The 22,842-nt window shown below is 40.5% G+C and overlaps 1 protein-coding gene across 5 annotated transcripts in view; it reads left to right on the top strand.

The window, feature by feature from the left end:
* The first annotated feature begins 582 nt into the window (after nt 1–582).
* LCOR (ligand dependent nuclear receptor corepressor) overlaps nt 583–22,842 on the top strand; it is a 53,667-nt gene continuing 31,407 nt past the window's right edge. Inside the window, exons 1-2 of one of the 5 annotated variants that reach the window (XM_083615234.1) lie at nt 583–830; nt 8,329–8,421. Coding sequence is in view for 1 of the 5 variants with exons in the window: in XM_083615233.1 (XP_083471359.1) it covers nt 734–830 (97 nt within the window). In the remaining 4 variants the exon portion in view is untranslated. Of the gene's footprint in view, nt 831–8,328; nt 8,422–12,539; nt 12,627–22,842 lie in introns of those variants that run through there. The other 4 variants (XM_083615235.1, XM_083615233.1, XM_083615236.1 and 1 more) reach the window with 4 other exon arrangements.

Here is a 22,842-nt window from a genome sequence, read left to right as displayed (position 1 = left end):
CAACATCTGGGAGAACAGGCTGCTGGGGTAGTAGGCTAGCCTTTGGTCTGATCCAGCAGAGCTTTTTACACCATGGTTTATGTTTTCACTAGGAATGCTGACTTTTACAGGTTTTTACAAAGGTACTTGATATAAAACACAAATTCTTCTCATGTCAGATTTCTCTCTTTTAATAGCAGAACCATCGCCAGATTTACTCGGCAGCAGCAAGTGTCTCCGTGGGTTTCACTAGGACGGACTCCCTGTGTTAAGTGCGATTAGGACGGCAGCCTAGGTGTTGCCTACCCAAGCATTACTGCACGGAGGGCTGGATCCCGTTGTTACTCATGCGTAGGGCAGGCTCGCTGGCATCAGTGGGGTTGAAGACACAGCCATGGATACCCTGGATCCGCCCCGTGAACTCGGCTCCACGCGCACCTCCGCTCTCTGCTTCTCCTCGTTTCCTCTCTGCGCCCCCAGAGCCCAGGGGTCCCCCACAGGATCCGGCGCGCGGACCAGGAGGAGCCCTTTCCCCCCCGGTTCCTGCTGCGCCTTTCACCGTTGCCATGGCCAACCGTCCGCGCCTCCCCCCGCCCCCCCGCCGCCGCATTTCCGCGCGCGGCCAGGTTTGGGCGGTAGCTGCGCCCGCGGTGGCCCCCCGCCTCGGCGTGGCCGTGCGCGATGACGTGCGCATGACGCAAACGGCGGGCGTGCCGGCGGCGGCGGCGGAGGCTCGGGGCCCCTCCCCCAGAAGATGGCGAGTCCGTGCGGGAGGCAGGAGTGCTCCATCGAGAGGCGCGGCTTCCGCCACCAGCTCGACTCGTGGCGACACCGGCTGCTGCGCTGTGTGGGTGAGGGACCATGGGGGGGCGGAGAGGGGAGCGGAGCCTGGGCGGGCGGGCGGGTGGAGGGGAAGCGGACCGCTTGTGTGGAGACCCCCCCCCCTCTTTTCACCTCCGCCCCACTTCCCCTCATCTCTCTCTCCACACAGTGAGGGGAGAGAGAGCGCTGGGCCCCTCCCCCACCCACTCCTCGGTTCGCCCGCCGGCTGACCGCGCGCGCGCCCTCGCTCGCTCCCTCCCGCGCGGATTAGCCGCTCCACGCGCGCCTCACACCCCTCCCCCTTCCTCGCGCCTCACGGAGCAACCGCGGCCTAGGCTCCGCCCCGCCCACTCCGGCCTGGTCTCTCCTCTCCCTCCCTCCCCCGCCCCCTCTCGGGAAGGTGGGAGGACGGGGGAGAGAAGAGGGCCCTTTGTTTGGGGGAAGGGGGTGAGCTGGGCTGTGTCCGCCGGAATGGGTCAGGGAAGGAAGTGCTTCGGGTGGCCTCCTCCCCACCCCCCCTCGCCCGACTATATATTTATTTATATATATATTACGCCCCCCCTCTCCCGCCCCTGGTCAGAGGGTGATTCGGCTTGGGAAAGTTACCCTTGCTGGGGATGATGGCAGAGCAGGATTGTTCCGGGGTGACCACGCCCCTCTCCCATTTCCAGATTTTTGCACACAGGTCATTCTTGCTTCCCGGTCCCCCTAATCGGTTTGCTCCTTGCTTTCCTATGTTCAGCCACATTGTGTCCGTGTGGCCAAGGAGCTAGGATCCTGCTCCGTTTATTCCCTCGTGCTGAATTGTGTATAAGGATGTGTGTGTGTGTCTAAATATTATAGTCACCGATTTACCTTGCAGAATGTTCTCAGATGTTAGGAAAAATATACCCTATTGCCATGATACCTCTTGTTGAAAAGGAAGTATTCCCCTAAATCTTTTGGATTGTGAAGATGACAGAATAACTTGCCTTGGAATCTTCATAAGCTGCTAGGGTTGAGAACCACTGTGCTAGGGAAAGCACATTTACTTTTTATAAAATATAGAAGCAGGTGAAAAGGTGCAGTTATGTGGAAGGGGATATTATTTATAATGCAGTCTTCAGGTTGAACTGACAAAGCTCCTTTCATGTGAAATACAGGTTTATTTCAACATGTAAGAGTGTTTTCTGCTCATTTAAATGTCTTAAAAATCCCATGTCCTTTCTCCTTTGATTTCCTTAGATAACAATACATCATTCCAACATGTTAAGACAGTAGCTTTGTTAATACACAGAGATGGACTACATACTATTAAACTTACAATGCAGTCATGCATTCTTACTAGGAATTAATACCACCGTTTTCACTGAGGTTTATCCCTTAAATGTGACTTGGGGATAGCAGCTTTACTATCCTGAAACACTGAGTATTTACTGAGTAAAAAAGCAAGGGCAGTAGAAGCAGATCATTTTAAGTTGAACTCTAGTTTCCTAGACAGCAAAAGAAGGATGCTGATCATGTTAACTGTAATCCAGCAAGTCACCTTAAAATTCTGTAGCAGTGCCTGCTTTTCTTAATTGTAATTTAACTGCCTTTACAACTCTTGCTTAAACAGTAGCCCCTTTTTAACTGTAGCTAGTAATTACTCAATATTAACCTGTATAATAGAAAACACTGAAATTATTGTCTTCTTTTTAAAAAAATAGAAACACTTTTTGTTCCACTAGTGCATGTATTAAATGACATTCAGTACATTGTCATATTTGTTTAACTGTATCAAAAAATAGACCAGGGCTTGGGAGAGAACCACAAGCACATCTGAATGATGTCACTGGTTACAAGGTGGGTCAGAGTTAACTGGTTGACTAAAAAAGGGAATGGCTTCTTGCCTTTTGGAAAAGCTTCAGCAGGTAATGCATTAGAATATTTCTTCAGGAGAAGTATGTGCTGTGAGTGTGCTTGTTTGTATTAGCATCTATCAGTTAGGTGCCTGTCTCTGGAAGATCATTTTACTACTTCCTCTGCCCGATGGAACTGAAGACAAATTTATTCTTCATTCTAGTATCTTTTTTATGTACTTGAATGGTGGTGTTTGTGTCCGAGTGTTAAAGTATACTAGAAGGTTAAAGGCTAGCAATCGTTGCACATATCTGCTCCAATTATTTCAGGTCATCAGTTACTTGAGTTGTTATGTATCCCTGTTAGTACTTGTGGACATTTGTTTGAAATTCTGTGATTTGCAGGGGAGATTGCTACTGATGTTTTACTCAAGCTTGGTCAGAAATACTAAGGATGTCTGCAAACTCAAAAAAATTAATATCCAGTGGTAGTCATACTCGGAGTAGACCACTTAAGTATGGATTTCAGTGGGTCTACTCTGAGTAGGAAACATGTTGGAGCACTTCTGATATATTGGAGCACTTCTGTTGCCGATTTGGAAAAAATGAACATAGCATCTAGGGGGAACAATTCTTTTTGCTTCTCTCCCCACCCCATGGTCTTGGTATCTATGTGGGTGCACTTTCCCTCCTTTTGTGTAAACAGAAGATATGAAGGAAATGACTAAGCTGCGAAGGTTAATTACCTAGCTATCCAGATTATTTTTTGAGGTAAAGTACAAAAACATTTTAGAAGGTCCAAAGTATAATTGTGTTTGTAGCATTTTATCTTGATAGCATTGCACCTAACAGTTTGAACTTCAAATTGATCAGTTTTATGAGGTCTTAGCTTCATAAACTTCCAGGGTGCAATAAGTATTGGTGATATTTTCCCCTGATCTTTCTCTGGGAAAGTAAAATATTTGAGTTTATGAGTCCATTTCAAATAAAACTTTAGTGGGTGGGAGGATTGGTTTGGTTTGCATACAGGACTTTAGGTTTTGTCTCAGGTAACAGTACTGGGAAAGAGAACTACCTGTGGCTTCAGAGGCAAGGTTCTAGTTCCAATGGAAGACAGGTTGATTATGTGTGGCAGCTATCATTGGTCTTATTTGGGCCAATAAGTCCATAAGAAAACTGTTAATTTTATCTTGTGTTCATGGTCTTTGGTTAGGCCATATTGCAGTAACAACATTTTTAATAGAAGTCTTGGAGGAAGTATGGAGAAAGTCCAACTGGGATTTTTAAACATCTAAATCAGTGTTTGTGATCCAGGGCGGGAGGGAGGCATTTGATGATCTTGAGTGGGGACAGAAGTGTTCCCAAAATATGTACAGTATAAGTAAAAAAACAAAAACAAAATTTCAATCCATTTGAGAATTAAAATAAAATAATGTAGGAGCCAGGTTTGAAGGGGAAGAGTGGGATTTTTATATTACTAAAAGGGGGCATGAGTTAAAAAAAAAATAAGAAACACTGATTTAAAGGCTTTGAATTTTACTAGAACAGAGTGTTAAAAGTTAGCAAGTCAGTTGTTTTGATAGAACTATACTCTAATGAAGTTTAGCTGAGAGTATTAAAAATTGGAATGGAAATCTTTAGTTCTATTCTTACCAAAATATGCTTTGATTAAGTGAGCTCTCCTTATTGCTCAGGATTTGGAAGCAAATATATATGATTTGTTTGATTTTGCGTTGTTAAAAATGAGGTCATTTGCCTGGATGCCAGGCCAGCGAGTTTAAGTTTGAAACAGTGGCGTAGCGTGGGTTGTCAGCACCCGGGGCAAGGCAAGTAATTTGCGCCCCCTAACCCGTGGATTTGCGCCCCCTAACCCGTGGATTTGCGCCCCCTAACCCGTGGATTTGCGCCCCCTAACCCTAACCTCCAGATGTTGCGCCCGGTGTGGCCGGCCCCCCCTGCACCCCCCACGCTACGCCACTGGTTTGAAATGATAACCACTTGTCATTTTACAAGTTATCAGATATCTGTGCTCTATGTATTGTAATAAAAAGTGCTATAATTGGTGCCAGGAAGGTTACATGCTAAGATAGCCAGATTTTCATCTTGCTGTTGAAAGCTACACATCTGTGAAGTGATATGACTGATTATTGGGGGGGGATCACATACCAATAGCGTAGCGCTGAGTTGTAGTTTTGATTTGCATGTTTTAGAAATTAGGAGTGTGTTTTTCAGGGTTTGATACGAATCTCATTAATTTGGAATGCTCTGAGGGAATAATGGAAGTTTCAGATAGAGGCTTGATACTAAGGGCTACTTTCTAACACTTTCTAACACAGGGAACAAAGTCGACAAGCTTTATTTTTATGGTTGCTTTTGGTATTGATAAAAAGTAATTCACAAGATACTTTGATTACCTAATATCTGAATGTCCCTATAAGTGCTGCTTTAGAATTTATATGCACCAGACCTTCATGCAGGCATCATAGTGACACTCACACTTACCTGGCTCCAGATTCCAAAAGATGTAATTCTGTGAAGCTGAAGTATGATACTTAAAATTAGAAGCACAGTGAAGACAAGGAAAGATGTTCTGTCACTATTCTGGTAAATTTTAATAATCTGTCAGAAAAATAAAATCACAATTTTCTTCTGAATCTTAATGAAAGTGCATTATAATGTATGTTTTGTTTCCTGTCGATAGTGTACATGCCAATATTTTGTTCAACCTTCTCCCTTTCATAGGAGCTCCACTAATATACCCCTGAACCTACTTCATACACTTCCCTGAATAGTGAAGAAAAAATGACCCTGTAAACCTTCAATGTGCCCATATGTTTCCTTTTTTGTACATGCTATAACCTGCTGGATTTGGCTCTAAGCCTTTTAAAAATCATGAACATCCTGGGAAACTAAAATCCATCATTATGTATGGTCTACATAATAGTAGCATTGTAGATTGTAAATCAAGTACCTCTGAACTTGGGAACATTGTGAGTGGGTGTGCAACTATAGGTTGTTCAGTATTACATCTAGTTTTCATTTTACAGTGCTAGATACTGTATAAAAGTTAAAATATGGAATTGGTATTACTATAGATGCATACACTTACAAACCTTGAATAGCCTGATGGTTATTCTTCCCAAGATGTAAAGCAGTCATGCTTATTTCTTTGATCGTGAATAGAGGCTGTTTTCATTGACTTCTGTTTGTAGGCTTTTCTGGTTGTTCAGCATCAAATATGCAGGTAACTCGGGACTTGCAGAGCAGTGGAAAATGTTAAAACAACAAATCTTCAACAAAATGCACAATGCACATTTAGAGAACTGCACATGCTCTAGCTACAGAGACCAGCATTCTGTTCTCAAAATGTCTGTGTGAAGCTCATACATCTATAATTGAGCCCAGCTTTCATGTGTTATAAAAATAGAATATGCTTTTCATACATGACATACATATAACTGTTCTATTCAGCTATCTCTACCTGTGTACAAAATACCTTCTAACACTGTCCTCTGACCTACGATGGCCCTGGTTAAGCAGCATATACAGATATTGAAATGTTTTCTTCTCATTGGTATCTTCTTTGACTAAAGAAGGAAACCCCTTTCTTTTGCATCTTTTGTGGTTTCTCAGACATGTGCTAAAAATATATGGTATATGTTGCATTGTGCTTTGAACTTTGTCTAAATTATATAAAGTTAGTTACAGGATTTGTGTCTGTTGTGAGAGCTCAGTGGGTGTTAAAAGTATGAAACCTAACTCTGAGGACCTTGCCATTATTAGTTCATACACTTATTCCATTTTTTCTTGGCCAAGAAAAAAAAACTATGCACATTTAATAATGAGATTTTATAAACCATTCGGATTATGTACAAAAAGGTCCAAAGCATGGTCACTGGTGCTTCTGGTTAATTCTTGTCATTCCAGTAGAGTAATAAGGCTTGGTTATTGTGTGTGTGTGTGTGCAGTTCTCCTGGGGAGAGAAAGAGCTGGGAGGGACTGCAGCATAGGGAAGGTAAATTGCACAAATGTTCTGTTTCCTGACCATTGGAAATAAATTGAAGCTCTTCTTACTGTTGCAATTATTCTGAAAATGCTTATTCAAAAATTTTCATCTTGAATCCCATGAGATTATATTGAGTGAAACAGTTATATTTCATTTTTCTTGTATTAAGTACTGAACTTAATTTCTTATCTACATTAAGAAGACCAACTTGGAAAAGTTGGTCCAATACTAATTGGCCAGAGTTCTAGGCAAAAAAAAGGAAAAAAAAAGGCAGCCAACCCTAATATAAATTGACCCTTTTGTTTCCTCCTCCAGTAATGTTCAAAGGAATAAACAATTGTAGAAAGTCATTTTCGGGTTACGTTTTTAAAGGGGAATGTGCATCTCTTGCTTCCTTGCCACTGTTTTTGGGTGCTTCCTTCGTAATTCCATTTCCTCCTTTAGACATCTAACTATTTCCCCTGCTTCATCTTCCATTCTCAGTTCTGAATCCTTTATTTCAATACTACATCATATGACTCTTTCCCCCACCACATCTTCATGCCTAGCTTGCTGCATGCTGACCACTGGCAAAGTCTCCCTCCCTCGGTGACTTTTAAATATATATATAAGTAAAACTCTAGATTGACCTCAGGGTCAATCTTAAGGTCAAACTTACCACATAAACTTCTATGTTCCTGGAATATGCTTTGCTGAGAATGATACAATTGAAGTATAGAATTTTATTTATTTCCTGTTGAAGCCAAACTTTCTTAAAAAAAGAAAAAAAGTTCCAGGGAAACAAAAAAAATCTATCTAGTACTGTATCATTGTCTAAGCTGGGGTAGACAGACAGTAATTCAGGATCTCTGGATGATTTTTGGTAGATCAGCAAGTATTTTTGACTCCCAGTTATTAAACAATGGCAATAAAACAACTTTCCCTACCAAAATTAGTCTGCTGAAATGAAGATTAATCTGGATTAGACTGTTGTGTGAAAAGACACTAAACTCAATTTGTTGTGATCCTGAAAATGCTCAGAATATGCTCAAAGGCACTTTGTTCTTTAATTATGTGTGCCTTGCGCACGGCTCTGGTTGGTAGATCTCAGAATTCTAGTGAAAAAACAAAGTTGATCTTACCAGTGTAAGATCTGCCCACCCTGTCCTAATCTACTCGTCAGATAAGCAGTGTGTATGAGTGAAGAAAGCTGATTGGTACAATGGCTTACAGCAAGTGACTCTAGCACAATGAGACAAGAGTGTCTTTAGTGTGGCTTGAAGGCACAGTGTTGTATCCAACAAAGTCATTGCATGAGCAGAACAACTTCTGCTTTTGCAACAGAACTTCTCTCTCCCCTGCTTTCCACAAAGCAGATAAGGGTTGCATGGGGGGAGGTGAGGGAAGGGATGTTCTGTTGTGCCAGTGTTAGTCCTGCTTGCACACTGACTTGCACATCACTTTTTCTAACTTCTTGATCTCTTGCAGTCCCCTTTATCTCCTTTTCATCCATTACAACTAATCCTCTGTTTCCTTTGAACATTTTTGTTGTGTGCTAGAATTTCATTACATGTCATTAGCACACTTTCCTGAAATGTGATGTGTTTTCCTTCGTATGTTCCTGAATTCATTTATATTTTTGTTCCTGCTAATGTTTGCAACATTACCCAGTGTAGTACCATCTGTGAATTTAACTAACATGCTGTTTACCCTTTCTTCCAGATCCCGTTTCTGATCCTACTTCCACATTTGGGAGTATGCAAGGGACAAAAACACCTCTTTGCGTAGCTTGACTGGATGCCCCAAGACTAGGATGTTAGTATATTTAAACCATTTTCCTTCCTTTGTTATGTTGCCAATAACTATTTGTACGTTGGTTGTTTGGCTATGATTGGCTATTGTGGCACTTTATAAATAGCAGTAGTTAAAAAAGTTAACTTACAGAGCTTCTGTAAAGTTTGGCCAAGATGTTGAAAATGTGTGCCAAAAGCCTAGTGCCTAATTAATCCCAATATGATAGGTTCTTGGAAGCACTGACTACTGTCTGTTCCCTTTATCAAGTGAGAGTTGAGAAAGCTCAGTATTTTTAACTAAAATAAAGCCAAATGTACTTGGGGGTCTGATTTTAGGTGTCTGTTTCCCCAAAATGGAATAAAAACTTTGTGATTATGGTATTATAAAATGGTTTGCATTCAGGTGTTTTGTGCAAGATAATTTTAAATAGTGGCTATATGTTGAGATGATTCTAGTCTGTAGAGACTTTAATATCTAAAACACGAAAATAATGGCATTGGTTTTTTCCATTATTTTTATTTGGTTCAGAATAGTCTGTGCTCCACAGTTTAATACCAATCTTTCTCAGTAAAGTCTCCATCTTGAGTAGGAGAGCTGTAAATTGCATGAAATACATGACTTTGGTGTCTGCTTTATTTACTTCTTTTTATTTTGTAATGTGAGGGACTGACTGAAAACTTAATAATTTGATGGGCATAGCTGAATCAGCCTAATATGAAAACATGGTTCCCCTACCATATTCTAAATGCTATGCAAAGCAGTTTGTAAATGGTCAGATCCCTAGAACTTTCTCTTAACAGTAATGTTAGCTTTGTCAAAAACTTTTCAGAAATATCTTTTGCTTCCCTTTGTTCAGTCTCCACATAAAGCATGAAATGAAAGAGAAAGCAAACATACAGGAAGACATAATAGAGGTGTCCTGCTATAACTGGAATCATAAGGGGCAGTGATAAGAATAAGTGAACAGGCAATGCAGTCAAAGGGGAAGTTCATTGGAGTGGGATGGTGAAGGGAAAGCATGGAATGTGGTCCTTTTTGCCACTTGGCTCCTTGTCCAGGGGCAATTGCTACTTGCCAACTTCCTATTCTTTGACACACCGCTAGTCCATCTAGTTACTGGCAGAGGTTCTCCAACATCAAGCACTGATAGTTTTTCCTGTCACTGCTGCCTGATATCTCTTAAGTGGAAATGACACGAATCTCTCATATATTTTGCTTGGAAGTGTTTAACAGGAGTGAATGAAATATAGTATAGGGTGAGTGGGAAAATGGTTAAGTTCAAGATGCAGAAATCTGTGGTGAGGAGGAATAAATGAACCAGTGGAGTATTTGAAAGTGGTTGAAAAAAGCAGAGAGTTGTGAATGGGTAAAGGAAAAAAGGAGATGGAAGGGTGATTGGGGGACAGTAGCACTGCAGTAAGATTGTGCATATCACTGCAGCAGAAGAGAGGGGCTGTACAGTAAGGGAATAGAACCAGAAAGCGGCTTAGAGAAGATAGTTTTATAAAACGCTACACCATGCACAGAATAGTATTAATTAATTAATTAATTAATTAATTAATTAATTATATTTCTATCCTGCCTTTCCTCCAAAGAGCACAAGGTGATGTACACGATGGTCTTCTTCCTTGTTTTATCCCCACAGTGATCATGGAAGGTAGGGAAGGATGAGAGACTGATTGGCCCAAGGTCACCCAGTGAGTTTACTGAATAAATAAAGAGCAATGTGCAGTGATTAACATGTGGTTTCAGTGGCAGTTCTGGGGCACTTGGCATTCCTTCTCTGGAGCTCTGTGCCCTTTTCTGGTCAAAACTGGAGCCACCAAGCCTAGATGGATTTAAAGGAGCAAGGCAGATCAGGTCCAGCCAGGAAGTAGAGTGGAATAGGATCTGAGGCAAAAATCAGGGACAAAAGGGCTGAGAAAATGAAGCCTCTTATACTTTGTGTGCCACAACAGTTTGGTCCCAATGAGCAGGGATAAGAGTGGGCTAGAATGATTTCTAGCATAATGCTCATGCAATCCACAATTCTATTTGGCCTTGATTACAGAAGGACTCCAAAGCCCTTTCCAGAGCTGGCTCCATGCTTCAGTAACATTATTTGGTTTGAATAGACACAATGCTTTCCTATATTGTGCCTGTTTAACATACATCTAAGCTCTGATTGAATTACCACTGATTGCATTTTTTGCACCACATTGCCATTTAGCTCCCACTTTATATATTTATTTTCCCTAACCCTTGTGTATACAGTACATATTTGCCAACTCAGATCTCACTTCCTGCATCTGACAATTATTCTTTTTAAGGTGCCACAGGACTCTGTTCTTCTTGGTGCAACAGTCTAACACAGCTACCCCTCTGGAAAAATTGGTCCCTGGCATGTCTGTCAGTGAGGGCTTTGGGGTGGAAAGTTACAGGGGGGGGTAATCCTCTTATTTGCCTTGCTTTCTCCCTGCCCCCCTCATTTGCTTAGTAAATTAAGGTTTTAGATCATGTTTGTGTGCTTGGGATAGGGCAGTAGGATAAGAGATGGTCACACCAGAATTTTCAGATCTCCTACCTTTGTGGGAAAAGCACTAGGATGCAAATGACCCTCCATCTCTTCCTCAGTCCCCCAAACAAGTGGAAGCTGATGGTTTTCTTTGCAGGCTGCCAGGGAATGTTGGCAGCAGGGAGCAGCATGTATGCAAGAGCCCTTAGCCAGCTGGTGCTGGGAGTTAGGCTAAAGAGTTTTGGCAAATGGCCAGCTGCCTAGGGACCAAATATAGGGGAAATTGGATGTATACTCTCTGAGGCCAAGCTACCCTTCCAAACAAAGTGGGGCTGCTTCCTTGCAGCTTGAAGGATCACAAGATGGGGAAAGTAAATTAGCCTCCCAGAGCAAACTTTACTTGACCCCCCTCCCTTTCACATGTGATATGTTCATAGGTCTTTTCTTTTTTATATGAGTATTGAAGATTACTAATGTGAAGATAATACACAGGGCTGTGCAGGGGTAACTCTGGCTCAAAATTCATGTTGAGAATCTTGCCTTCCATTGTTTTGGGCTTTAAATTTGGGGCTTGAAAATAGATGTGCTTAGAAGTTGGTATGAAGTCCAGAGCCCTGTTTACGAACAGAGTTATACATTTGTTGCAGCTTCACCCCAATTTTTCACATTTTAATACAAGATACTTTTATCTGGAGCTTCATTATATGTTAAGCAGGGCTGATGTGAGTAAAAAACTCAAGGGTAATAGTCAACTAAGTTTTACTTAAGAGTAGACACACTGAAATGAATGTACCTAATGAAGTAATGTTCATTAATATCGGTGGGTCTACTCAGAGTAGTTCAGGGTTCTTGTTCCCATGGAACAAGTATGAGAGCTCATCTCATACGGGGGTGCAAAGTACAACCAATCAAGCAGTGGGAATTATAATGTATAACCTCTTCCTGGATGTTGATTTACACTACTGACAAGAGTGGCATATGCTAGATATTTGAAACTTCTCACTACGCTGCATGCTGTGCCATCAGGCCAGGGTTCCTCTTTGTTTTTGTTATATTTTGCTACCCAGGAAAGGGAAGCCCTATATTTGTCTAGCTCAGCAATGATTTCTATGGATTAAGAAATCCTTCCATGTGTGTGATTCCTTTGTTCCTGTTAAAATCACCATGTGTTAATAAGCTTTTAATTTGCACTTATCCTTGCTGACCATAAGAATGTCAGCAAGATAAATGCATGTAAAGGCGTTCATTCTGGTAACTACACAAGAAAGTCCTGAATGACAAATTGCTGGCTGACTGAGAGAGATGCGCCCATTTGCTCTTTCTTCCAATGCCACCAACTGTTTCCTATTCTTTTGCTGAGGCAGGTAGGGAGAAATGGTATCTGCTGCTTCAAGCAGAGCAGGATTCAGCTATTACTCTTGTCATGGCAAGTGTAGCACCACCCTCTAGCAAGCATGAGGAGTGGCCAGCTTTCCTCCCAACTTTGAAAACCAGGGAATGGGGAAGGATCATCCCAGAAATGTCCAGGCTATCTCTGCCCCCTTCACCTCTCTAAAGTTGGGAGGAAGGCTAGGGATGGTATTGAAGTTGTGTGATTCATGCCTGTGCTAGAAATTCACCAGGCACATTTTGTGAGTGGTGCAGGTCCAATTGCAACCATGTGGAGATCTGTGGATGCCAGGTTGGCAACTTACATCTCCATCTGGCTGGCCCCTCCAGTTTTCTTGAGCAGGTAAGCAGAAGAGCTTATTTATTGCATTTATATCCCTCCATTTTCTCCAAAGACTACATGGTTCACCCTCCTCCTCAGTCAATCCCTACAATGACCCTGTGAGGTTAGATTAAGAGGCTGTGACTTGTCCAAGGTCACCCAGTGAGCTTCATGACTGAGTGGGGATTTGAACTCTGATCTCCCGGGTCCACACTCTGACCGCTATACCATACTGACTTCCTAGAGTACTTCTGCTATTGGGCTGCTGTATAAATTAAATTGGTAAATAAATATTGGGAAAGCAAAACAATGCCTAGAGAAGGATATTAAATATTTTCCTTGGATCTTGAATTTGTTTTATTCTGGATTGTTTTATTTGATGTTTTAATGTGTTGTAAACCACTTTGAGATTTTAAAAAAATCTCATCTGTGGTATAGTGGTATAGAAATGAAGTTAACAACAAACACACAACCATAACCTAGGTTTAAAGTGCCATTTGTCAATTAGCTTATTTATCTGTTTCTAACACTTATCCAAGCCCCCTGGAGTTCCTTGGTCCCAGAGGGACAAACCAGCAATACCTCTCCCTTCATGCTTATGGACGTCTTGGGTGCTATTTGAAAGCAAGTGCTGTTGCCTTCACCAGCTGAATCTCCCACATTCCTGCCTCTCTTTCCCACAAGATAAAGAGGCCTTTACAGTTGTTGCTTGGGAGACAGGCCCGGAGCTCTGCTTCTGAGCAGCTGATAAAGCTGACATGATCCTAAGCACTCTTTTCTGCAAGAAAGAGGTGTTAGGGGTTCCAACCACTGTTTGATGATGGTGGTCCCCTTCTGAGTAGTGGCTGAAGTTTGCATGTTCCCTGAAGGAGAGGAAGGTGGGGATGTTTCTTGAGCCTTTGCTTGGTGGAAGGGCCAGAGCTCTCTCACAAATCATTGGCTGAAATTCACAAGCTCCTGGCTTGCAGGAAAGGTTGGGCAGGGGAGAACTTCTTTTGGTGTTGGGCAGAGGTACTTGCTTCTAACAAGCCAGCAGTGGGGAAGACCCTCGCAATCACAATTTTTGGATTGGCTGACAGTACCAGCCCAAAATCTTAGACAACGTAGAAGCCATTAGTCCTAAAAAGGCTGCTGTTACTTCTAGGAATGGATTTCACTCGCCAATTCTTGCTCTGGCTGTGCAGGAAGAAATTAGATTTCATTCTCTTGGACCACTCTTAACTAATTTTAAATGAGAAGTAAAACTGTTATCATCCAGTGTAAAGAATATGCAAACTGCCAGCAGGGGTCTTAGGCAGAACAGTGCAGAACTAGGGAAAGAATTCTGCTGTGCATGGTGCTTTAGAAATTCTGGCTTCCATATTGTTGAATTCATAAGACTGCATTTGCTGTTGCATGTAAAGAGAGTCAAACACTTGTAAAAAAAAAGTAAAATCCTTGACTGTGGCCTGTGAAGTTGTGTCTGGCCAGCAGAATAATCTCTTATTTAAAAATCTTTGTTTCTAGTCTAAATATTAAAGCAATTGGAGAAAAAATGCAATACTCCTCTAATAATTCATTATGCTTTTTCTGTGAGCATGATGAAGGGACAGTAGTGATATGTTGTATGCTGGGTAGAAGAGGTTGTTGATTGGATGTAGAAAGTGAGAGAAAAGCTTTTACAGTTAGGTAGATTAAAAGTCAAAAGTACATAAAGCTAAAGGATGTGTTGGTTTTTTGCTCCCCACCCCCTTCAAATCTAGAAGATTAAGACACAGTCTGCCAAAGCAATTACCACTTCATGTGAAGGTAAAGGCAACAATTACCTAGGATCTGCAGATTTGTTTCATCCATGTCAATTAGGTTTTTGCATAGGGATGTGCGGGTGATTACATGATGTCAGCAGAGAGCTGGGGTGGTATAGTGACTCAGAGACTGAGCTACAAATCAGGAAGCCCTTTATTCAAATCTTGAATTTTGATGGCTTTAGGCAAGTCACATTCTCTCAGCCTTAGCCCCTAACCACAACATGGGGTAATAATGCTGTTTTACTTTACAGGGAGTCTATAAAAATTATCTGTATTCAAGGTGTGTATATAAAGATGAAACTCTTTGAATGCTTTGCTATATAATATATTTTTAGAAGAGACTGAATATGTTTTCAGTAAGAGGCTGTGTTTCGCTTTTCTCATTCTCTCTTTCTTGTAATAAGGGAAGCTGAATTCTACAACTTCTATAAATTATGAATATTCAGCAGATATGCATGATTCCTCTTACTGTACTTTGCATAATTCTGCAATTTTTACTCTTCTGCATAACTTACATTTTTGTTTGTCATGGAGAAGGCACAAAGCTTTACAGTGTGCTGAAGTGCTGTTCTCTTAACTACTGGAAATCATATTCTGCAATTCCTCTAGCTTCCGACATTTCAACAAGCAACACCCACACATTTCCAAGCATATCTTTGCAACATTAATGCTTCTTTTTTAAATAAAAAAACTCTGTGTACATGTTCATCATATATGATTATTAACTTATGTTGCATATACTGAAGTGTGTGCATTTGGCGCATGTAGCTGTGTACATAGGATTTATGTGCAATGTATGTGAAGGATGTTCTTAAAGTGAGAAGTTGATATGATCCTTAGAGGCTATACAGCGTCTATATTAGATGTTTGTCATTAATAGGATCTTAGTGAAGGTGGAAGTGATGCTGATGCGAATCTCTTGGAAGAATTCAAAGACACTCATGGAGTTAATTTACACAATTCCTGATAAACATCTATCCTGTTTTCACACAGTCATTTATATGAAATCTTACCACTTGCTAAGGTCACATTCCTACATGTATGTATATATGCATTACATATAAACATTTTGGTGTGAAGTTCTTCATTTTGAATAATCGCTACGGAAGTAAGAAAGGCAGTTTATCTCTTGATGAACAGAGCCAAAAGTTACAAAATTGCTTTACCCAAAGGAGCCAACATATCTACATACTAAATTTGCAAGAACAGTCAGACTTCAATTGTAAAACTATTAGATTTAAAAGATAGGCCCACTGTCATGTCAGGATTGTGTGTGTATCGGGGGCTGTGGGCACCCTTGCAAAGCACTGTCTTTAGTCACACTTGTATTCTGCTTTTGTTCCAAGGAACTCAGGATGACATACATGGGGGAATTATTCCAAGCAACACTGTAAATGAGGTTAGGTTGCGAGTGAGCTTTATGACAGTGGGACCCATGTCTTTGGTCCAAAGCCAACCTGTGTCCACTACACTATGTTGGCAAGGCCCTGTCTCGCCCCATGTAATCAGTTGTTTTGATAATTACCGTATTTTCCCATTTATAAGATGCCCCCATGTATAAGATGCCTCCTACTTTTGGAGACCCCATATTTAGAAAATGGACACATGCACTATCTGTCTATAAGACGCCCCCAGATTTTTAACCTTATTTTAAAGTAAAAAAAACCTAGTCTTATACACAGAAAAGTACGGTACCTATGTGTGCTGGATTAGAATGTTGATTCCCTTGTATCCTATTTGCTAATACTGAAGTAAAAACTGAGGCCCCACCTGCTCATACATGTCTTGTAGTGTACTTGCTGCTCCTAAGCAGCAAAGGAGAGTGGGAGTTGGCGCCAGCTGCAGGTGTTCTGTACCTTCGTTGTTTTACGTCTCTCAGGTGTAGCATCTTTATTTGTATGAAGTTGTGACTGGTATCCCACTTTATACATACTGTAAATCTCTTTTTGAAGCATACAACGCAAACTTTGTAATAGTTTCTTATTGAGAATAACTAGAGTTTGACTACATATCCTGTCTAGATGCTTTGTTGGGCAGTAGTCATTGGAACATGTTTTGCAATTTCCCTTTAGATTAAAAGTTAACAAGAGTATGCTTGGTCAGCCGGAGATAAATCCATCTGCTGAAGGGAAAGCTTGCCACATTGACTGACTCCTCATCCCCCTAGCAAGCCTATAGTATCTCTCAATGCACCCTGACGCTCTGCCGCCATCTATTAATGAGTGAAGTCTTGGCCTTTGGTTTGGTGAGTGCGTTGGACTGCCTGTGGAGTTGTTACTGGGTGGATTGTATTAAATTGCCTGAAGTGCTGGGGAAGAACCACATGGCCTGTGTGGAGAATGCTTCACATACGCTCTACCCACTCAGTACCACACCTTTTCCTAACTTCATATATATGCAGTGATGGAGACCGAGCTGCTAGTAAATGATGAGAAACAGGGTCTTGGGGTTGTGATGGAGAGCTTTGGGACCATCCAGTGTACGGCAGCTGTGAAAAAGGCAAATTCCGTGTTGGAGATCAGCAGGAAAGAGACAAAAATTAAAACCCCTTGTGATCTCGACGTGTCTGTACAAATCTCTGGTGCAGCCATAGAGCTGGAACAACTCTATGAGGACAAGTTTGAACGTTAGGTTCTGTTTAGTTTAGAAAAAAGGTGAGTTAGTGGGGGATGATAGAAGTGCATAATGTAATGCATGGTGTGGAAATTTTCTCTCTCATCATACTAGTACGAATTGCTACTAGTCCTGGTGGCTAAACATTACTTCCAGGATCAAAGGTGGCATGCCTTTGAATCCCAGTTGCTGAGAAATAACAATGACAATGGGACTTGCTCTCATGTCCTGGTTTTGGCCTTCCCACAGGCACCTGGTTGGCCACCTTGGGAAACACTGTGGTAGCCTAGAAATACAATTGATGTGGTGCAGCAGTGTTCTTATTTTCATGGGTTCAGAAAATATATGAAAGGAAAGAAGCTTTTCTACCCGTTTGCATGTTAGTTCTTTGAATGTGAGTGTGTAAGTGTATCAAAAATTTGTGAGTTTATTCCACTTGATACAGAGTAATCTGAGTAATCTGAGGCAAGTGAGAAGCAAGAATAGTAGCATAAAGCTCTTACTGCAGCTTTGTAAGAGTAATATAGCAGATTACTAGTTTGAGTCATGTACCTAAAGGTGTTCTGTATTCTGTACAGTTTGAAAGAACCAGTGATAAGTCCATTAATTTCTTGCAGCTGCCTTTGCCATCTACTCCACATCACTGAGACCACATTATGACACAACACGTTCTGAGAAGCAAACGTAGGCTCATATTCCCTGGCTTGGCTAGCATTCCAATCCTCACTTTTCTGGAAAGGCTGGCTGGCTCACATGCAGTCTTTCATGTGAAATCCAGGCAAAAACAGTGTTTCTTGACAGACATTTGAGACTTCTTGTATGAAGTTTGGAAGGAAAGGACTAAGCTGCTTGGTTTCTGCTCTTCAGTGGCTAGGGAACACTCCAGGAGCAGTAGAAGGGGTTCTAGGAGGGCTTTCTGTCTAGTCTCTAAAGGGCTGTAATAGAGCATTTTATTCTGTGCCACAAAGTAATCCTATTTCCATTGTGAACTTGTGTAGGTACCCAATCTCCCTCTTTTTATAGTGTTTGCTCATTACAGGTGACTAGACAAATGGCTATGTAAAGCCAGGGTATGCAAAAAGAGATAACTGGCTAAGTAAAGCAATTAAGAGATATTTTAGGGTTTATGAGTTTTCAGTGTGATGAATGGGACTCAAAAGATCAGTGCCAGCCTAGATTCTGTGCTGAACTGTGTTGAGCTTTGAAGATGATAATGCAACACATTACACAAGGAAAAGCTAAAGGAACTGTGCTTGTTTTAACCTATATGATTCAATGTGTGTGTGCATGTGTACATCAAAATTTTCCAAAAGATTTAATTATCAAAGAAGGGGAACAGGTCATTAAACCATTAGCCTAAAATACAAGGTTAGATAATCGGGGAAATGGCCAGTTTTCATATTCTAGGTGCATATATGCGCGCGCACCCCCACACCCCACAGTGAAAATTATTTATTACCAATTTAACTATGCAAATTGTTTTAAGTTGTTTTTCAAAAACCAAGATCAATTTAGTTTGAAAAAAGAGCTGCTTAATGGGCTACCTTTGAAGGTGACTCGGAAACTACAACTAATCCAGAATGCGGCAGCTAGATTGGTGACTGGGAGTGGCTTCCAAGACCATATAACACCGGTCCTGAAAGACCTACATTGGCTCCCATTACGTTTCTAAGCACAATTCAAAGTGTTGGTGCTGACCTTTAAAGCCCTAAACGGCCTTGGCCCAGTATACCTGAAGGAGCTTCTCTACCCCCATTGTTCTGCCCGGACACTGAGGTCCAGCGCCAAGGGCCTTCTGACGGTTCCCTCACCGCGAGAAGCAAAGCTACAGGGAACCAGGCAGAGAACCTTCTCAGTAGTGGCGCCCACCCTGTGGAACACCTTCCCATCAGATGTCAAAGAGATAAACAACTACCTGACATTTAGAAGACATCTGAAGGCGGCCCTGTTTAGGGAAGTTTTTAATTTGTGACATTTTAATGTATTTTTAGTCTTTCTTGGAAGCCGCCCAGAGTGGCTGGGTACAAATAATAAATTATTATTATTATTATTATTATTATTATTATTATTATTATTATTATTATTATATCCAAAGTGCAAGAAAATGTGTGTATATGCATGCATCAAGATACAGTTTCCTTTCAAGCAACTCTTACAATAATCAATCAGTCGTCCTTCTATAGTAAATAATAGCTAATTTCTTGTAGAGGAAACTTTTAGAAAATCCAGGTACCCTTACTCATTTTTGTAGAATGAAAACACCAGCAAGCCTGTTTTTCATTGTAAATGGCCTTCTCTTATTGCCAAGTCTTCTTACGTAAAATCAGTTGTGAGATGTTGTGAAAAATATCAAAATTGAAACATCCTGAGTCTCTTACAATTCCTGTGCTCTTATGCTTGTCACTGTTGTACAACTGCTTCTCTTCAGCAGCTGTAAATGATCAAACATGCATGTGAATGATGAAGGTATGAATACAGGAATTTAACAGACAGCCATGTTAATTCTTTTCCTTTGAAATATAGAGAAAACATAATCTGTCAAATAGGGTAGGAAGGAAAATATCATTGGAGAAAGGAATGTTCTCTCCTATCTCCTAAGAGTGATTGAGACAAATCCTAGTAAAAACTAGGCAGGATTTCATTTTCCAAGATCTTTTCAGGGTATTTGTTGCCGATACATGCACATGCTTTTTCTGGACTCTTAAGTGATTGAAAGTAACAGGCAGGTCATAGCCCTTCATTTCTGTGTTGCTTCTTGCTGCATGTTGTTTGCTGCTGCATTATGCCAAGTCCTTTAAAATAATTTTTGAATATATTCATTCTTGCCTTATTTGGCATTTTTGGTGACAAGTATTACATATAAGCTCTTTGCTGTTGCTATGCAACTGTTAAATCTAATATTTAATATTAATAAAAATCAAGTGGCATTACCATTGGTGAGAACAGTGAACAAGGTAGGATTCTATACTGTCCAGGCTGTGTAACCCACTTGGCAGACATTGTGAATTTTCTGTTGCATTCATAGCAAACTCCATGGGACATGAATCATTGGTAATTACTATTACAGATATTGTAAGAGGTTTGGGTGTGTTTTTTAAAGCATTCAGCCTTGCACAGAACTAAACTGACTGTAATCTTAAGTAGTAACATTTAGATACTAAGTACACATTACATGCTTTTGTATCCAAGCTTTTTGTCTACCCCACCCAGTTTTTCCAGTTTATATTCTTGAGAAATTAAAAACCTAGCAAAAGCTGCTGATTTCATGTATACATTTTTGAGGGGAGGGGAGTGCATGGATTTAGAAGAAAAACAAACATAAAGTGATATAGGAATATCTAATTTTGGATGGTCTGATGCAGCATACCAACTAAAGCTTCTGATATCAATGGTACAGAAAGAGATGTAGGAAAACAATAGATATCTCAGATAACGGATAAAATAACATCAGCAGAATACATTATCCATTTACCCTGTTAACATTGCAATTATGGGGAAGGGAATGGTTTTAAAAAATATCCCTGGGTATATTTCAGCTTATCCCATTTTTATATTGCCTGCTATTCTATCAGGAAAAGAATCAGCAATATGAAGATAGAGAGGTTAAGGACCTATACAGGTTAGGAGACTAATATACCTGAACAAACAAAAAACCAGGATAGCCATTTAAATAACAATTGTAAAATATAAAGTAGCTGACTACAAATTAGTTTTACCTCTGACATTAAAGTAAGAGCAGATGCAATCAGACTTGTAATAGCATATGAACAACTACTAAGCATATAGGGATGGTTTCATATATAGAAGAATAGTAAAATAATCTACGACACAACAGAAGGTATAGTGGCTATAGGGAGAAAAGACATGGGGGATCAACTACAAGGAGAACAATAGGAATCTATGGACTAAAAGACCCTTTAAATCTGTGTCAACAAAGATTACAATGCAGTCAAAATCACAGATGATATTTAACACCATTAGAAATATGCCACATATACAGTTTGCCAAGCCCTCACTGTTACAGAGGATGCCTAGAAGTGGCAATGTTCTAACACATGTGATGGGAAAAAACAATTTCTGGCAATTTGAAAAACAATTTCTGGCATTTTTTTCTGTGTGTAAAAATATTAGGGCAATGCATAGATGTATGCCCAAACTACCATGTGATTTGAAAGGCAGAACAAAACTATGCCATACAAAGAAGTGTTACTGTTTATCTCACCAGCAAGTTGTATATCATTGTGAGAAACTGGAAGACATAAGTAAATCTTGCTAGAACAATGGTATTGCAAGCTTTGGAAAGCAGGCTATTGGCAAAGCTAACAAAACCATTCATTGAGGCAGGAAAATAAACAAAAATGATTTTATTGAATAGTGGAAGTATTTTATAATTTAGAGTAACATAGGATGTCACCATGGAATAATGAACAGGAACAAAATTACATGCGTGTATAAGTAGAAGTTAATAATATTTGGCCTGCTTTGCATATAATGTAAAGTCATGATTTGTTTAGCCTAGGTATGGTTTGTTGACACGGATGGCGCTGTGGTCTAAACCACTGAGCCTAGGGCTTGCTGATTGGAAGGTCGGCAGTTCAAATCCCCGCGATGGGGTGAACGCTCATTGTTTGGTCCCAGCTCCTGCCAACCTAGCAGTTCAAAAGCACGTCAAAGTGCAAGTAGATAAATAGGTACCGTTTTGACGGGAAGGTAAATGGCATTTCCATGCATTGCTCTGGTTTTGCCAGAAGTGGCTTAGTCATGCTGGCCACATGACCTGGAAAAACTGTCTGCGGACAAGCGTCGGCTCCCTTGGCCAGTAAAGCGAGATGAGCGCCGCAACCCCAGAGTCATTCACGACTGTACTTAACTGTCAGGGGTCCTTTACCTTTATGGTTTGCTGAACTTGCAGACCCAACCCAAGAGACTAAACATGGTTTCTTTCCTGGCTATGCTTTGATATTACGTCCATACTCTATAGCCTCACTTAACAATGCTTTGTTTTGCCACCCCACCTCACTCACCAAGTTAAAAAGGCATGAGGCAAGAGCAGGTGGAGAAACAGGCCATGACTTGTTTGGTTATGTGTGAAACAGTTCATATATAAATGCAAACAGATAGAAAGATAGAAAAATAGAAAGATAGTTTGTTGAACAAAGCATGGTTGAAACAAACCATGGTTTAGTGTTATATGCAGACACAGCCATTCTCTTGTGGAAAGAGTTAAACAAAATATACCAGCAAAATACATTATTGAGTTATTGTTGTTGTAAAGCAAATACAAATATTTATATAACATCTACATGTTACATGCATATGTGCAAGAGTGCCCCAACACTTTTTTCTTTAAAAATAAATAATTGCCATTTGCAGGAAGGGATGTTTCTCTGCATGCCGTTTCTGCATTTCACAGATTCTTCTCTAGCTTTTATTTTTTATAATAATAAAGCAAACGGTTCTCTGTTGCAAACATGTGCATAATATACAGATAATCTTTTAGAATTTTTAACTTTTTCTTAGTAATGATGTTTCCCCAGACTTGACTGTGACTTATATTTCTGTCAGTTTTGCTTTGTAACTTTTAAAAGTTAGCAGAGTAACTGTAAGATAATGATGTCCAGCTGCATCCATTGGCTTATTGTGTGCTCATTGCATTACACACATGTATATTTATTATACTTCCCCCTTCTTTTCTCTGTATTTTTGTCTCTTCTGTGTTTGTAGCTGATCAACATTGATCAAGAGATGCTTCTGTTAGCAGTTTCAATCCACAGTAGCAATTTCAACCTCTTACTAACGTTAAATGATAGAAGTGTGTTTTAAGTTTTACATCTGAT

This window comes from Podarcis filfolensis (assembly GCF_964270895.1).
Source record: "Podarcis filfolensis genome assembly, chromosome: 5".
Taxonomy (NCBI): Eukaryota; Metazoa; Chordata; class Lepidosauria; order Squamata; family Lacertidae; genus Podarcis; species Podarcis filfolensis.
The sequence above is the reverse complement of the archived record's forward strand: the minus strand, read 5'-3'. Positions and strand labels throughout refer to the sequence as shown.